The sequence below is a fragment of the Schistocerca serialis genome, chromosome 9 (assembly GCF_023864345.2).
Source record: "Schistocerca serialis cubense isolate TAMUIC-IGC-003099 chromosome 9, iqSchSeri2.2, whole genome shotgun sequence".
Classification (NCBI taxonomy): Eukaryota; Metazoa; Arthropoda; class Insecta; order Orthoptera; family Acrididae; genus Schistocerca; species Schistocerca serialis.
Window position 1 is genome coordinate 41,832,601 of NC_064646.1, and position 18,855 is coordinate 41,851,455.

Sequence of the window (18,855 nt, forward strand, 5' to 3'; positions counted from 1 at the left end):
ACTTCAATTGGTCAGAAAGATCTATAAAAGACTTTGACTGATTATAGTCAATTATCATTGCTGTTTTTTTTTTTTTTTTTTTTTTTTTTTTTCTTTATGCACTTCCTGGTTTGAACTACTGCTTCTTCTTCTAAATGAACAGTACTCAGGATCAGAACATCCCTCTTATCTTTCCATTTCAGTACTACTACACCTGTGGTACTTTCCTTTGCTTTGTGTTCCCTCTTCTTCAGTTTTGCCTGAACAACATCTTGAGGATTCAGTTTTCTGTTTGATCTTAGAGTACCAACTAAATGTGTTGATTGTTCAAGAAGCTGGTGTGCTACATGAACACTTGTGTAAAAATTGTCTGTTTATAAGATTCTGCCCTCTTAGTAATCCACTCGTAAGGCTCATAACAGCAGAAGTGGCAAGAGGAACACCAAGATTCACATTTTTCCCACAGTTCAACTTTCATATTCCAGGTGTAGCCACTCTTTAGACAAAGTTTGAACAATTTAATTCCGAATTTATGGCACTTATTCTTTATATACTGAATGAAACTTAGTCTTCCTCGGAATGGCACAAGTGTTTCATCAATGCAAACTTCTTTCTCCAGCACAACTGCACTTTGAAATCTCTGCAGTAATTTAGCAATAAAAGGTTGAATTTTGAATAAGCGGTTTCCCAGTGGGCACTGGTTGTTATCGGAAATATGCCACATACGTAAAAGCAGTTCAAAACGATTGCATGACATAACTTTTTTTTACATTGTTGTGATAGAGCATATTTCTTGACCAATCATTTAAAATCCTCGGTTTTACATTTACTGGCATCCATAACAAAAACCCTAAAAATTGTTCAGTTTCAGTTTTGCTGACATCACTTGACTTTTTCAGTCGTGAATTAACAGTTGCTGAATGACTTTCTAAGACTTGTTTTATGTACAGATTAGTTTGTTGAGTTACGTATTCTAAAATTTCATCAGTTACAAAATAGTTGAAGAAATTGTATAGTGTCTTGCCTTTGAGAGTTAGTGCAACAGAAGCATTTACACCAGAACTGGAATGAATAAATGTAAAGATTTTCATATTTTTACCCATAACTGGCTCTCAGACAATCTCATTAGAATTTGTTCTAAGTGTGTCATCCTTATCTTCAGAAATTTCTGATGTTACACTTACTTCAATTGAACCTGAATCAACTGCAGTAGTTATGCCACTAACACGGTTAGAGGTGCTTTGTTGCCCCCCCCCCCCTTTTTTTTTTTTTTTTTTTTTTTTTTTTTTTTGTGACGTCTGGTTCTTTGGCTGAGTGTGGACATAAAACTCTTCTTCCTACCATCACTGATGTGATTACATCATCAGAACTTTCGGTTTTGCTTCCTGTCTCATCTGGTAAAAAGTTGTCTGAGCTATCACCAAATAAAGACACAGAATCTTCATCACTTATGTCCATAACTTCATCTAAAAGCTGCCATATATGCCTTTGTTCATTTTCATAACTTCTATGAGACATTATCTTCTGCCACAATATCACTTTGTTACGGAGCAAACAACAGTGAATAAAGGCTGTAACAACAATGCAGGAGAGCAATAATGGAACTGTAGGCCTACACAAATAATGTTGTGGAATGAAAAACTGACAGGAGTACAAACCTAAAATTATTAGTGACTTAGCAAATGACATACCTTGTACCTTTACTCTGGGACCATGTGAATCATATGTAACTCACACAAAATTTTTTAAAAAAGGTACTAAAATGCCATATTTTCACTTTATTTGCACTTAACAAGTTTACTTGGAGCAAACTTAATGTGTTAAAACCAAGGACTAGCAGTTGGATCATCACTGGCAAATTGTCTGGCCAATATTTTTATGTCTACATTTCAATATTATGTTATGATGTATTTCCAATGCATGTCAATAAAATCATATTGTGGAGTAAATATGTGGATGATATTCTAGTTTCATATGAAGGGACAAAAGATAATTGTCGTAGTTTTGCAGATGAGTTAAATGGTTTATGTCACAAAATCTGTTTCACTGTGCAACATTGTTAGGGCAGATCACTTACTTACTCGGATCTTTTGATCACTCTAAACAGTTCTAACATGGAATTCAGTGAATACAGAAAAGTAACTGCTACCGATCTTGTTATTCACAACACCTCTAATCAGCCCTTACCAAACAACATGGCTCATTTACGTCATTGCTTTATAGAATGCGTAACATTCCCTGTTTAACAAAGCCTCAGAAAGAAAATATGGATTCATTCAATACATAGCATACAGCAATGGCTATGACGCTAATTTTGTGAATATTATTAACAAAGTTAAAGCCAACCATCTTTTGTCGCTGTCGGTGAAATGGTATAACTGTCGTGAATGTGGACCATGAGACTGTGGAGGAACTTATGATATGTAAATTTCGATACTTTGGTAGAATCTCAGAGAAGATTGGCTCCGACATTCAAGCTCACTATACAGGTTGACTCTTGCAGAGAATACAAAAGCAACCAGCCACTTTTTTACACTGCTATTTATTTATTTAAATACAGCTGTTACCAGTTTCAAACTGTAAGGTTCATCTACAGACTGCTAGTTCATGTTAATATACATTTTACATTAGCCTTCACTTTTTGTTTTTGCAACTATTGACATTCCCATGGGCTGGTAGTGCCCTACAACCAAAACAAGAAGTGAGACAATGTGTTTTTAACTGTATTGTGCCTCACAATGATTGTAAATGATGTAAGCAAATTATTCTAGTGGAACTGTTTTGGTTACTTACCTTTCCACTAGAATAATTTGTTTTTACATCATTTACAATCATTGCGAGGCACAATTAGAGTTAAAAAGACATTGTCTCACATCTTGTTTTGGTTGTAGGACACTACCACCCCAAGGAAATTTCATCAGTTGGGAAAACAAAAAGTGAAGGCTAATGTAAAATGCATCTTAATGTGAACTAGCACAATGTGACAGCTGCCCCAAGGTGTACACTGGACAAACTAGAAGGGGTTTTGACATCAGATTTTGAGAACCTTTGAATTTAACCCTTTCAATACCAACTTTAAGTACGCGTCTCTCTGAACAAGGACATTCTGTAACTAATTTGTTGAATAATCTAAAAATTTTATATTGTGAAAACAAAGTTTAAACCACCTGAAATATTTTGGGAAAAACCGAGATATTATGTTGTAAGAATCGTCTCCCACAATACACATTAAAAAGTCAAATGAATTGAGAGATCACATTCTTCTTGCAAATTTTTACTGTCTAAATCGGGTTGTTTAGTTTAGCCTTTTTTTACTATTGCAGTACTATATTTTTTATGTTACATATTTTCCCCCCTTTTTCCTATTTCCTTCTGCTTTTCTCTCATCAATAACTTTCACTTTGATAATGAAGATGTCACAATATTGAATCTGACTAAATGCCATAGCTAAAACAAAATCTGATAGCAAAAAAATTGTTGTGACCTGAAGGAATAGACAGTTTTTGTGACAACTAGTGCTTGGTGCACTATAGATCACAATTTAAATATCCCAAGCATTAGCGAAAGTTACTCAATGAAGTGTCTAAGTCACAGGCATGGAAAAAATAATATGTCACAGATAGAGAGACAGATACACTTGTTTCCCTAACCTGCCCCTAGCAAACATCTCCCTCTCCACAATCCTTTCCGTTGACCTAAGCAAGCTATATTTAACAGGCCTTATTTTTTATTTTTTCTCTTCCTCTCTTTTGTCTAAAAGCTTATTTCATTTCTCTTATTTTCATCTCATCCTAACTCCTTTTTTTCATTTCCCTTACAACTGTGTTAGGTGCCACTATTCCTCAGCTAGTCAGAGAGTACCACTGCAGTAGTCCAGCAAAGACTTTATTAACTGGTTTTTGGCTCCCAACTTAAAGTCTGAGGATGGCCTTGTAAGCCAAAGACCAGTTAATAAAATAAATCAGTGCTATGCAGTGATCACAATTTTGTGCTCTTCTTGCTCACCTCACCAATGGGTCTCAGTTGCACTTTTTTCCTTCGAGTTCTTTACTCCCAAAGAATGAATTTTATATCTCTAAACTTACGGGTTCTATTTTGGGTGTATCCGACATGATGGCATAATAGTTAACATACTAGACTCAAGTTCAGATACAAAGGGTTCAACTACCTATCCAGCGACCCAGATCTAGGTTCTTTCCGGTTTCCATCTCTTCGTTAAGATAACTAGGGAATTGCTTCCTTTCAAATGAATGCAGCCAATTATTGCCCCTCAGCCTTATCCTATCTGTGCTGTCATTCTTTTCTATTTACTGTGTCCAGTTAAAGGTTTTCCTAACCATCTTTTTTCCTTCACTGAAAGTCTGTCTGCTGTTGAGAGATGATGTCAAGCAAAATAATTTCGATGTATGCTGTAACAGCCTTTGATACGAGACATACGTATAGTTAAAACTTCGAGTCTTGGTCCGGCACACAGTTTTAATCTGCCAGGAAGTTTCATATCAGCGCACACTCCGCTGCAGAGTGAAAATCTCATTACTTAAAATGCAGTTAATGGAGTCCCCTTCTGATGCAAGTAGGTACCTGAACTTCTCTCATTAAAAAACTTCAAAATATTTAATGGGAATGTATCATGTGTAAAATGAATAAAGTTGAATTTAAAATAAATATACATATAATGTACTTCAGAATAAAAGGGTACTGGAATAGTTACAAAGACACATGTAATATTACATACATCAGTACAAAAATATGCTTGTAATTTAGAAAATTTGAGCATTTCACATGTTGTTGTACCTGTTTGTAAGCTCCATAACAGTATATATACTGGACTATTAAATAGAAACGGTTAGCGGTATTGTTGAAAGCTAGAAACGGTTAGCGGTATTGTTGAAATAGTATGAACAAAAAAATTCATACAGCTGCTGGCTGTCTTTTTAATAGTGGCACATGAAGACCAGAAGGCCTCACTTGTTTTGATGTGAGTCACTTACAACTAAACACAAAATAAATATTTACAAAGTATGATTCAGATTCTTTCAGAACCATTAACAGCAAAATCTCTTGATTTATATTCTATATCACATACGAGCTCACTTTTCAAGTGATTTAGTTGTGCCATTCCTATTACATTTATACTTACTATAAGCATAACAAATGCATTACATCAAAACATTTTCTTTTTTTTACAGTGATAAATTTTATCAATAGCAAACATGATCAAGTTGCTCTGTGATTTTCTTAATCCTAGAATTCTTCCCTGGTGTGGTACATTACTAAGTCACAATAGATTTTTATATTGAAGCAATCCATAATATACTGAAGTAATCCATACTATACTGAAGCAATCCATACTATACTGAAGCAATCCCTACTATACTGATGAGCAAGGAACTTGTTCTGTATCACTTTACAATTATTGTGCTGTTATACTAATATTAATGCTGTACATTGTTCCACGTGATCATGTGACAAGTACTACTCTTGGCTCAGGCATTTCTCCTTGTAATAAATTGGGTACAAGTGCTCGATGTTTGATGATTTTGCGTAAGGCGCGAGCAGAATCTTTTGGAATCCTTGCACGATTGGGATCTGTGAAGTTGACTTGGTAAATTCCAAATTTTTCCCTGAAACATATGCAAAAACATATGTAGTAACTTTTTAAGTAACACAAAATTCTTTACTATCACAAAATGTGTACTGTGAGTAAAAAACAACTTGGTGGTATGTTTTTCAATAAAGAACCATGACTTGTTAATTCATGTTCGATTTTTGTAATACCATGTCCACATTACTGAAACAGCTTACTATCTTAACATAATCTGTAACTACATATTAAGCACACTACTTTATGAATCTTTGTGGAAGTCTTGTTTAAAAATTAGATATGTTTCAAACACAAATTTCTATTTTCTGTGAGTTAACTCATAATGGCAAATTGAAATTTTTCATTTGCTGTCATCTACAACTTGTTGGGTACTGTCACCTCATGGAGAAAGGATAAGGTGAAGTCTAATCATCTTTTCAATTACTAATGCACAGATATTTGTATGTGCATCTTTACAGGGTGTCCTTCCTAAATGTTACCAGGTGCATGTTCTCTTTCCTTTCGGCAGATATTGGCAATTTCTTTTTTGCATCTTGTAGCTAGAGTCAGCCCAAAAAAATCCTGCTCATTGCATTTTTCATGTACATGCAGCATCAGCAGAAACCATTACAAACAAAATTATTTTTGAAGAGAGATTTTATGTTCCCATCTGACAGAGCAGTCCCAAATCAGTCTATTGCCATATTCATTTTCATTTTATTGAAGAGAGAGAGAGAGAGAGAGAGAGAGAGAGAGAGAGAGAGAGAGAGAGAGAGAAATTTGTTTGATATTTATGTCCATGTGACCACTCTGCAATTCAGAATTATGTACTTGGCAGAGGGAGAGTTCACAGAACCATTTTCATATCATTTCTCAGTCATTCCACTCTTGAATAGCACGTAAATTTTACCATGTCAACTCTGATTCCTCTTATTTTATTACAATGATCATTTCTCCCTATGTAGGCAGGAGTCAACAAAATATATTCATATTTGCAGGAGAAAGTTGGTGTATGAAATTTCAAAAATGAAAAATAGTCTTGTTTTAATAATCGCTAGCCCAGTTCACTAATCTTATCTGTGACACTCTCTCCCTTATTTGTGAAGAAGGATGGCAGACATACAATATGAGGTGACTATTGGGATCTCAACACCCGCACTAACACGGGCAGTTTTTGAATTCCGAATATTCAGGACTTCACTCATAATTTAGCAGGTGCCTCCATGTTCAGCATTCCAAAAACACTTATTTTCAGATCCCCAAAAACCATGCGGATACACTAGAGGTGGCTATTACCATCCCTTTTGGACTTTGTGAATTTCTTTGCATGCCATGCAGATTCAAAAATAACGCAGACTCAGCAAATGTTCATAAATAATGTTCTTTTCCAGTTTCCCTTTTGCTATGTCTTCTTAGAGGATATTTTAGGCTCCTCTACTTCCCAACATTAACATGAGGAACATCTCAAACTGGTCATCAATGCCTTACATACACCTGGCATCACAGGCAATGATGAAAAATGTCAATTGTGAAAGTCAGTAGTTACCTTCCATGGGCATTCAGTTACCAGTGATGGTATATGGCCTACAATACAATGAAGTGAGCTCATTAGTCAACTACCCTGGTCACATAACTTTCAAGAATGACACCAACTCCTTGGCATGATAAATTTTTATTGCAAACATCTACTTCACACAGCTGACATTCAGGCACCAGTGATGAATATGTTAGCAGGCAAACAAATTACAGGCAAAATTGACATTCAGTGGGCTCCACATGTGCAACAGACATTTGGACAATTAAAGAGTGCCTTCCTCAAGCTAAGGTGCTGGCCCACCCACTCCCCAATGCAAATCTGTTAATGCAGTTGATTCCACAACTGAAGTGGTTCTCCAACACTTAGTAGATGTAACATAACAACCACTAGCTTCATTTCCAAAAGGTTAACTGACTTCCAGCACAAGCAACCAACTTCTGACAGGGTATTGCGGGTGGTGTATGTAGCAGTATGGCACTTTAAACTCTACACAGTTCATTGGCCTTTAGCAGATTCCATTCACAATCCAACAAAAGACTATTGCCCACCACATTTTTGTCAATTAATTTACAGGGTGTTTCAAAAATGACCGGTATATTTGAAACGGCAATACAAACTAAACGAGCAGCGATAGAAATACACCGTTTGTTGCAATATGCTTGGGACAACAGTACATTTTCAGGCAGACAAACTTTCGAAATTACAGTAGTTACAATTGTCAACAACAGATGGCGCTGTGGTCTGAGAAACTCTATAGTACGATATTTTCCACATATCCACCATGCGTAGCAATAATATGGCGTAGTCTCTGAATGAAATTACCCGAAACCTTTGACAACGTGTCTGGCGGAATGGCTTCACATGCAGATGAGATGTACTGCTTCAGCTGTTCAATTGTTTCTGGATTCTGGCGGTACACCTGGTCTTTCAAGTGTCCCCACAGAAAGAAGTCACAGGGGTTCATGTCTGGCGAATAGGGAGGCCAATCCACGCCGCCTCCTGTATGTTTCGGATAGCCCAAAGCAATCACACGATCATCGAAATATTCATTCAGGAAATTAAAGACGTCGGCCGTGCGATGTGGCCGGGCACCATCTTGCATAAACCACGAGGTGTTCGCAGTGTCGTCTAAGGCAGTTTGTACCGCCACAAATTCATGAGGAATGTCCAGATAGTGTGATGCAGTAATCATTTCGGATCTGAAAAATGGGCCAATGATTCCTTTGGAAGAAATGGCGGCCCAGACCAGTATTTTTTGAGGATGCAGGGACGATGGGACTGCAACATGGGGCTTTTCGGTTCCCCATATGTGCCAGTTCTGTTTATTGACGAAGCCGTCCAGGTAAAAATAAGCTTCATCAGTAAACCAAATGCTGCCCACATGCATATCGCCGTCATCAATCCCGTGCACTATATCGTTAGCGAATGTCTCTTGTGCAGCAATGGTAGTGGCGCTGAGGGGTTGCCACGTTTGAATTTCGTATGGATAGAGGTGTAATCTCTGGCGCATGAGACGATACGTGGACGTTGGCGTCATTTGGACCGCAGCTGCAACACGGCGAACGGAAACCCGAGGCCACTGTTGGATTACCTGCTGCACTAGCTGCGCGTTGCCCTCTGTGGTTGCCGTACGCGGTCGCCCTACCTTTCCAGCACGTTCATCCATCACGTTCCCAGTCCGTTGAAATTTTTCAAAGAGATCCTTTATTGTATCGCTTTTCGGTCCATTGGTTATATTAAACCTCCGTTGAAAACTTCGTCTTGTTGCAACAACACTGTGTTCTAGGCGGTGGAATTCCAACACCAGAAAAATCCTCTGTTCTAAGGAATAAACCATGTTGTCCACAGCACACTTGCACGTTGTGAACAGCACACGCTTACAGCAGAAAGACAACGTACAGAATGGCGCACCCACAGACTGCGTTGTCGTCTATATCTTTCACATCACTTGCAGCGCCATCTGTTGTTGAAAACTGTAACTACTGTAATTTCGAAAGTTTGTCTGCCTGAAAATGTACTGTTGTCCCAAGCATATTGCAACAAACGGTGTATTTCTATCGCTGCTCGTTTAGTTTTTATTGCCATTTCAAATATACCGGTCATTTTTGAAACACCCTGTATATTCCACAGTTCACAGCAGGTGTCTGACATCTTCAGGTCACTGATTAGCTCTCTAGGATCAATGTGCTCTCAGTAATTACTGGCTATGATAAATTAGCAGAAGCACAACTACAGGACACAATTATGTGAACTCTTACCCAACACCACTGTCGGTTTGTAAGTAGAATGCCAGCCTGTTCATTTCTCCTCAAGAGAGGTGCTTTATGATGCTTTACAGAATCATCTTTCACTACTGGTATCTCTTGGCATGTGGAGACTCATCTTCGGTAAACTACACAGGCTATCACATCCAGAGAATCATCCAACAGTGAAAATTGTCACAGACTGCTCTGTGTGCCCAAATGACAAAAATAGATTGTCAAATTTGGATGTAATCATGTGCTGTCTGCCAATAGTCTAAAATAGGATGGAATGCGTAACAACATGGCTGTTAGTCAGTTCCTAAGGGCTGCTTTCAGCACATCCATCTTGGGTTCATCGGATCTCTCCCCAAACTCAGGTGGTTTTTGTCATATCCTTTCTGCAGTTGGTAGGGTAACTCAGTGGGTCGAGGCTATACCTATATCTGACATCACGTCAGAAACCATGCCAAAAGCATTTGTCAGTTTATGGATGTCCAGTTTTAGTCATCCTGCCTCAACTGCTACTGATCAAAGCACCCAATTTGAATTGCCACTTTTTACTGAACTCAGTCATCTGTGCAGTGTTCAGTACTTCTGAACCACAGCTTACCATTCTCAATGTAATGGACTAATGGAGCACTGGCACCTTATGATACAAACAGCCATCATGTGTCGTGGAGAGTGGTGTTCAGAAACCCTACCATGGGCATTTTAGGCATGTGTTCAGCGTATAAAGAGGACCTCTGTGCATTTCTAGCAAAATTAATTTCCAGGGAACCACTTGCTCTACCAGTGGACCACACATGGCTCACATAACATCTCCATCCATCACGCCCTAAAGGACTGCAACTACATAATGCTGACAGGTGGTACTGCTTGACCGACATTGCAACCACTGTACTCAGATCTGCACAGAGTGATTCAATGGGACAGCGACATGTGTGACATCTTATTGAAATGGAAATTGATGAATGTTACCATCAATAGGCTGAAACCTGAGCAGATCCTTAAGGAAACCTCCAACTCGACAGTAAGTAGCATCAACCACATGGACGGCATCACTCACATCGATCAGCATGACAGTGTAGTTATAGTACAAATAGACATGCAGCAATTTGAACCAGAAGAGGTCTCTGTTAGACTCATTGATGACCTTTTCAGTTTGGAATGACTGCAAGTTGAATGATGGAGCTACCAAAGGACACCTCTGGAAATATACTCTGGCCGTTACAGGCTTCCACAGGATGTCAACTCAGATACAATATCTTCTTTGTTGTTGGCAGATAGAACCCTCATGGTCACAGCTGCTAAGAAAAAAACCACAGCCTCAGCACTTGCAAACAGAACAGGTTACACCACTAGCCACAGTTTCACTGCCCTCAGAGCAGTGTCATCCACTCCCCCCACGTCACTCCTTGGGCTCCAGACTACTTGACACTGGAGCCCAGGTGAATGTCCACCACAGCATAACACTGCCCCTCCAATCTGCATCAATGGCATGAAGCATATTTTGAGCAGCCAACTGCCTGGATGAGGACATATGCTGGCATGGCCATTGACCTGGTTTAACAAGTAATGTAATGCATATGTTTTTGATTGATCACTGTCCAACCACAGTAGTCCTATGCCCAATGTAATGATAACTGATGATACTGTTGGGTTAGCATTGGAATATGCAGATGCTGTTAGTTGCAGAGCCATATGATTAATAATTTGACCTCAATGGTTTGCACCCACACATGCAGTGCTGAAACAAAATAGATCAAACTGGAAAATCCAGGATGGAATGTAACAATTGAGACAAAATAGACCTGTAGATAAAGGGAAAAGGCTTTATAAATATGTAGCAAAAGATTATACAGCCAACTCGTCGAAGAAGAGCATTCCTTAGACTACCTCACATTGTGGGACAAGCCCAATCGAGTGCTGTAATCATGCTGACCTTACACCGTGCAATGTCCAGCTTTACATGCACAAGTGGGAAGCCTCTAGTAGCATGCTGTCTCACTTTCATTGATTGTCACCAAGCTGTTAATATGTTACATTACTTTATTGAACTTGTCACAAAGTTTTGCTGTGTAATTAATGTTAAGAATTACCAGGCACACTGTCTCTGGTATTTTAGCAGAGGTTTGAAATTTTATTTGTGAACTGTGATGATCACATCACTTCAAATAAATACAACTTATCACCTGCTTCATGTGATAGCTAGTGCCAATGGAAGATGGTGTTTTTCCCTCAGTCCAAACCTAGTGTTTCTGAATTAAATAATTTGCACTCATTCAATGTAACAAGAATAAAGTAATCCAGTGTGATACTCAGTTTACTGATATATCTTAATACAAAGAATAATGAGTACTCTAGTAGTGACTGGGTAGTGTTGCAGTTGACAGTAGCAGACACACAGACCAGCCAGGTTGATGAAAAAGGTGAGAAGGGCAAGCCAATCCAGAAAGGCATGGTGGATGAACATTTACAGATATGATGAGTGCCATTTCAGTAGATTAATTTGGGGCCACTCTACTGAATGGGAACATTAAACTGCAGTTTTAAAAACCTTTTGTTTGTAACAAGAAACAAACCTACATTTTTCATTCAACATTTGATGAGCAGTATTTATTCAGGATCACTATCGCCATATTTCAGAAACAAATGTCTGTTAAATCAACAGAGAAAATGCATCAGATAGCTCTTATGAGAGATACCCAGAATCTAATGTGATGTTTCGGTAATTCTATATACATCATAGTGTGGTGTTTATTTTTTTCAGTATTTATGTCTACACCTAAACATATGTGCCACGTCAACACATTAATCCATATCACTTTTGTCATCATATCATCTCTCATAATACACAGTATCACTGTTGACTTGCACTTATGAGAGGGGGGCGGGGGGGACAAAAATATAGGAAAATCCAAAACAATACACATTACCATGCCTAATACAGTGTAGGAAAACCTTTGGCATTCAAAACAGCTTCTTTTAATCTCAGAATGTATAAATACATGTCCTGTAAGATTATCAACAAAATCTTATATTATTATTCCTGCAAAATAGTGGCAGTGTTCAGGTAAAATAGTGGCAGTATTCAGGTAACAACAATGGTGGTTGATAGAGATCACACTCCTCTCTCTCCAAAGACGGCCACAAAGCTTCCATAAGATTGAGATCTAGTGACTGTGTTGGGCAGTGGAGATGTGACATTCCATCCTCAAAACCAGTCCTGAATGATGTGAGCTGTGTGAACAGTGGCCCTGTCATCTTGGAACTCAGCATTCCCATTGGGGAACAAACACTGTACCATGAGATGGACCTGACCAGCCAGAACAGTCATATAATGCAACCTTGCAGACTTATCACAGCATCCATAGAATACCATGGTATGGTTGCCCAAATCATCACCAAACTCCTGCATGTTTCACTACTGGGACATAAGCTTAGCCAGAAGTTTGGAAGCAATGTGAAACAAGACTCGCCTGATCAAATTACATTCTTCCATTGTTAAATAGTCTAGATTTTATGGCTTTCACAGCACAATTTCTTTTTATGGGCGTTTACATCACTAATAAGTGCTTTTGGAATTCCAGGTCAGCCTACAACTTGCTGCTTATGGAGCTCCTTTCATGTTATTCTCATGATGATAGAGTTCGTGAATGCTACATTCAGTTCAGTCAGTGACTTTTGCAGCTATTGTATTGTTATTTTTCATGACAATCCTCTTCAGTGACTATCCATCATGTACATTAGAATCAACACACACCTTTGTCCATGTTGTGATTTAGTGGATGAGGTTTTTCTTCTTTCCCTGTATGTTGCATAGATATTTGGTACAGTGCCTCTTGAAACACCACATACATCAGCTACCTTGTTTGCAGAAGAAATCATCATACAAGTGCTAACAATTTGCCCATGTTAAACTGCACTTAACACTGCTTTGACCACATATGGCACTTGCATGTTGAGGATGTTGCAAAGGTGCCATTCATGGCCAAACACAACAGGGCAGCCTGCAGGCTTGGCCAGCAACTGCATTTATGTTCAAGCATCCATTTATTGAGGTCTTTCCATATTTTTGTTCAGCCCCTGTATATCATACTTTACCTCTTCCACTGGAATTGATTTATAGACCAATAAAATACAATAAAAAAAATTGTGATAAAAAGTATGAAACAATCATGTAGATACTTCAAGCATTTCCAATCTTGCAACAGGGTACAAAAGATTTATTTTTTGTAGCAATTATACTTTCAGCATTTTGACAGAAGCAAAACAGTTGCATAAAAAACTTTTATTTTTATTCCCTTAATATCTGTCAGTAAGAATGATAACGTTAATTTTCATACTCACGTATATCCTCTTGCCCATTCAAAATTGTCTACCAGACTCCATGCTGTATATCCAAACACATTGCACTTATCTATATAAATAGCCTTCAGCAGTTCTTGTAAGTAGCTCTGGAAAATCGTAAGAGTAGCATTGGAATCAAAATGCATATCATATGTTCCATATGAAAACCCACAGACATTTTAGTAGTTTATTTCTTTAATTATTTCATGTGTGATTCACTGATCAAGAAAGTGACTGAATCACTAGGATACAAGAGAGTCAAGGTTTTCTTTACAAAAATTAAAATTCCAATACTGGTAATGGGAATGTATTGATGTTTATTTGTTTATCCAAGTCCAAAATAACACTAAAACACAGTATAATCTAAAATTATAGTATAATATTAATGACACGGAATTTCACATTTTCTTAGTTTAATGTTCAGCAGGCAGAATGGCACACCATGAACAGCAACTGCTAGATAAACTTACACATAAGGCAACATACTAGCATAAGTAAAGAAGTTAAGTATGTATGCAGACTGAAGTGATAAATGAAAATTTGGACCAAGGCCATCCAGTACAAATTTTCATTCATTGATTCAGTCTGCATGTGTACATCATAGATGTTTCAGACTTGAAAAGGTCTCTGGAACCATAAAGCTTCATTTGATTAAAGAAGTTAAGCAATGAACACATGAAATTGTCAGAGATCCAGTAAAATAGATACACAAAGAAATTATATTAGTATGTCACAATCATTTTACTACAATTTCTAGCTTCAAGTGACAGTACCAGTGTCACATATATATCTGATCCATAGACCCTGCATCAATGTGAGAGCTTCAGCAACTGATGGACTTTCAGTAGGCACACTGGGGGAAAGGGGAGGGAGACAAAAAAAAAAAAAAACTCGCATTCAGCTGTGCACATTTTTCAAGATGAATTTGCATTTTTTTTCTTTTTCTAAATTTACTTTATCTCATGAGATGCTTGCTTTGCTCGTACTATATTTTGTATTACTTTCAATATTTTCTATTAAAGCCTCCAAGGAACTGACTTTTCCAATAACTTCACAATACACTAAATCCCTAATGCAATTTCTTTTAAGTAATGAATCATAATTCAGAAGGAATAATAACATCCATAATTCCATAACAGATTAGAAAGGACCATTACTTTGAACTGAAACTAACTCCATAATGGACAAACAATGCTGAAACAACAATTCTCTTTATTCCTGCAGTGAAATAAAAATGCCTAGTAAATAGCAGATTTAATACAAAAATTAACTTAATATGATCCTTTTTGACAGCCCTTTCCATTCTGTTGACAAGAATGTATTTAGAAATTCATACATTGCAGACTTGTGTAAGAAAAGGAGGGTTAGGGTTAAGTGTCCAACTATTCATAAGCTCCACAGAGGTGGAGTACAATGCTGGATCGGAAAGAAAACTGATCATGTCCTTTTCCACTGGAGCTGTTTTAACTCTGCTTCTTCAACAAAACAGATTTTATTGAGAAGAATTTATTAACAAATAAATCACAAAAAGCAACATCTATGAATATACAAAACAAAAGACTTCTAGAGGTGGGCATCTCATGGTCAGTACAGTACCCTGAGCATGTGTTAAACAACCCACACGCCAGTGCTGGGAACACTGTTTGTATGAAACAGTTGGATATGATCCACACTCTCAGTTCACCGATATGCCATCAGTTTGTTCGCAGAAAACACAATGGCCAGTTGAATGGATAGCAAAGACAGCCCTGCATTAGGCAGATAGGCAAGTCTATGCTCTAGTCAAACATTGTTAGTAGGTAACAACAATGTCCAAATTACAGTTCAGGAGAAAACCATGTGGCATTTGGGTCATTGTTAACAGATGCACTGAACAGCTTGCTGTAAACATTGGTGAGATCATGGCAGTCCGCATTAGCCCTAGAATCTGGCACAGATGTTTTGTCACATGGCCTGGCACTGGCATATTTACCCCACTGCACCTCACAGGATGTTTGCATAATTACATCGAGTGATCCACCGATTTGTCTGGTAAGATCACAAAAGGAGCCATCTTAGAATTTGCCTCCAGCAGTTTAGGGAAACAATGGAAAATCTAAATCTGGATGGTTGGACAGGGATATGAATCCTAGATCTCCAAAGATGGCACAGTCATATAATTTGTAAAACAAAATAAGAATACATGGAAGCAATGGTCCTAAACACAGATTTGGTCAAGCCATTAAATTTTCTTGAATGTTTTAATTTTTTCTATAAGTTAGTTTTTCGCTGGCACTTTTCTGAATTCTATACCATCTTCTTTAATGAAAACATCACTGCTGTTGAAGGTCAACTACAAACCTCAGTACATGTTAGTTTGAATATAGAAATATCAAAAATTGTGGAAAGAATAGATTGCTACTCACCGTACAGATTACATGATGAGTTGCTGACAGTTATAATGAAAAGACTGCTACGCGCTGAGCTTTCAGTCAAAGCCTTCTTTAGAAAAGAAAGGAAAACACACAGATTCACAAAAGCAGGCACCTTACACACACCGGACCACTATCTGTGGCCATCTGACCAGACTGCCGGTTGGCTGGAGATAGTGGTCCTGTGCATGTAAGGTGTCTGCTTGTGTACCTGTGTGTTTTCCTTTATTTTCTAAAGAAGGCTTTGACTAAAAGCTCAGTGTGTAGCAGTCTTTTCATTATAACTGCCAGCAAGTCATCGTGTTATCTGTACGGTGAGTAGCAATCTATCCTTTTCACAATTTTTGACATTCCAACCTGGACTTTCCATTGTTTGAATATAAAAATATTTGCACTTGGACACTTTCAAGCCACTGAATGAATGAACTTCTGTACTATACTCAGGTTTCGGTGCTCAGAATGGATGTCTTCTTTTATTCTGGTATCATGACTGTGATACACATTATTAGGTTTAAAAAAGGGACTTGTTCCCTTATGAAACAAGACATGGATAATATATACTGTGCAATGGGTGCAAGGATTTCCAGTTCTGTAAAAAGATATCTGCATATGGCTTGACAGTGGACTCCACAAATTATTCTTATGGTTTTTTTCTGTGCATGAAGCACTTTTCTAGCTAGTGGCTAAATTCCCCAAAGTATGATTCCACATGTCACAATAGCATGAAAATAATTGCAATAAATCGATTTAATAGTTGCTATATTCCTATAAGAGCAAACAATGCATAAAGCATAAGTTGTAGAGCACAGATCCAGGATATGGTTTGACCAATTTAGTTTTTTATCAGAATGTAGTCCCAGGTATTTTTGAAAGGGCCACCCCTAGTTATCTGCTGGTCACTTACTTCTTTCCTAGTCCTTAATCTTTAGAGTTTTTGTGAAACTGAATAAGCATTTATTGATGGTATTTGATTCATGTACTGCATTTATTGTATTGTTTTATTGATCTTCTTTATCATTTTTGTATGCACATACAGCCTGACATGGACATAAGGTCATAGTAAAAGGCATAATTCTCTGCCTAACATTTCATCTTCCATTACTGAAGACTTCATCAGAGGGTTTAACTACTCAGAAAGCTGTTATAGACTCAGACGAGTTTGGAAAGCTGAACTGTTTATATATATGCACATGATGGTCACCTCACGACATTGTGTCTAAGATCAGGGAGTCACACCATTATATACTGTTGAGCTTGTAGTGGGGAAAAGCTGGTGCTGTTTGTTTTATTTAGTACTAATGACCACAACTTGTTAATTTCAATTCTTCTTCTTTTTCTTCTTCTTCTTATTGAAATCATTTTTTTTTCTGAATGTCTATGGCCTCTCTGTGTATAACAGTGTAGTAATAATTACAGCTTGCTAAAACCAGTGTCAGAGAAGAAACAAATTTGGTAGTTTCCCAGTCGTAGTACATGGTCTACTACTGCTGATTGTATGTGCCTTCCTCAGGAAACAACTGCACTTGTTTTTCTTGAGATGTGTACAAAGGGGAACTTTATATACTTCTGCTGTACTAAGTGGCAGGTGTAGGTCCTTTTCAGTGTTCAAATATCATGAACAAACTGACAGTGTGACCATGTGTAGTCGTAGAGAAATTTTTTGTACAAAAATTTGAAGAAGCAGCCCTTCAGACAATGAAGATGAAGCTCTCTTGTTCGTTTTGGTATGAGAATGATACTTTTGTTATATGTGCAGCCAATTGGAAAACCTTTTGGAACCTTAGGGCATATACTCTACATAAAGCACAGTCACTGATATACACTTTCACAAAAATTCCAATCACCACCCCAAGCAGAAAAGAGGAGTGATCAAAACGTTAGTGAACTGTGCTGGAAGAATCTGTGAACCACAGTAGTTGGAGGGCAAGCTTGTTCATTTAAGAACAACCTTCAGAAGAAACATTTGTTGCGACAAAAAGTAAATAGGGCACTACATCCTAAATGGGCTAGAGTTTGAAATGAAAAAGAACCAAATAAAGAGAAAGTTCTCCTTCAGCTCCTAAAAACAATCACACAGTGCAACAGCAAAAATATTCTAAAAGCATCTACATCTATACTCTGCTAACCATCCTAGGTGCATAGCAGACATTATGTCCCATTGTACAAGTTATTAGGGTTTCTTCCCGTTCCATTCACATATGAAGCACGGGAAGAATGATTGTTTGAATACCTCTGCATGCGAAGTTAATATTTTGATCTTATCCTCATGATCCATATGTGAGTTCCAGAGTCAGCATTTAAAGTTGGTTCTTGAACATTGTTAACAGAAGTTTTTTGGATACTTTACGACTATCTTGAAGAGTCTTTCAATTCGTTTCCTTCAGTACCTCTGCAATACACTCCCACAGATCAAGCAAACCTGTGACCATTCATGTTCTCTGTATACATTCAGTATCCCCTGTTAATCCAATTTGGTAGAGATCCCACTCAAAAGCAATGTTGTAGAACTGGTCACATGATTTGTAGACTGACTGCACTCCTCCAGTATTGTACCAGTAAATTGAAGTCTACCACCTGCTTTTTCCACAGCTGAGCCTATGTAGTCATGCCATTTCACACAGGTATTTGTATGAGATGGATGATTACAACAGTGACATATTGATATTATAGTTTTAGGATAATATATTTATTTTTATTGTTTTCATTTTTGAAGTGCACAATTTTCCATTTCTGAACATTTGAAGCAAGTTG

The 18,855-nt window shown here is 37.7% G+C and overlaps 1 protein-coding gene across 2 annotated transcripts in view; it reads right to left on the reverse strand.

The window, feature by feature from the left end:
- Nucleotides 1-4,633: 4,633 nt before the first annotated feature.
- LOC126419131 (myrosinase 1-like) overlaps nt 4,634-18,855 on the reverse strand; it is a 553,078-nt gene continuing 538,856 nt past the window's right edge. For both annotated transcript variants that reach the window (XM_050086237.1, XM_050086238.1), the window contains exons 11-12: nt 13,694-13,800; nt 4,634-5,603 (exon numbers count right to left, since the gene is read on the reverse strand). In XM_050086237.1, coding sequence (XP_049942194.1) covers nt 5,441-5,603; nt 13,694-13,800 — 270 coding nt within the window. In that variant the 3' untranslated portion in view covers nt 4,634-5,440. The remainder of the gene's footprint in view (nt 5,604-13,693; nt 13,801-18,855) is intronic.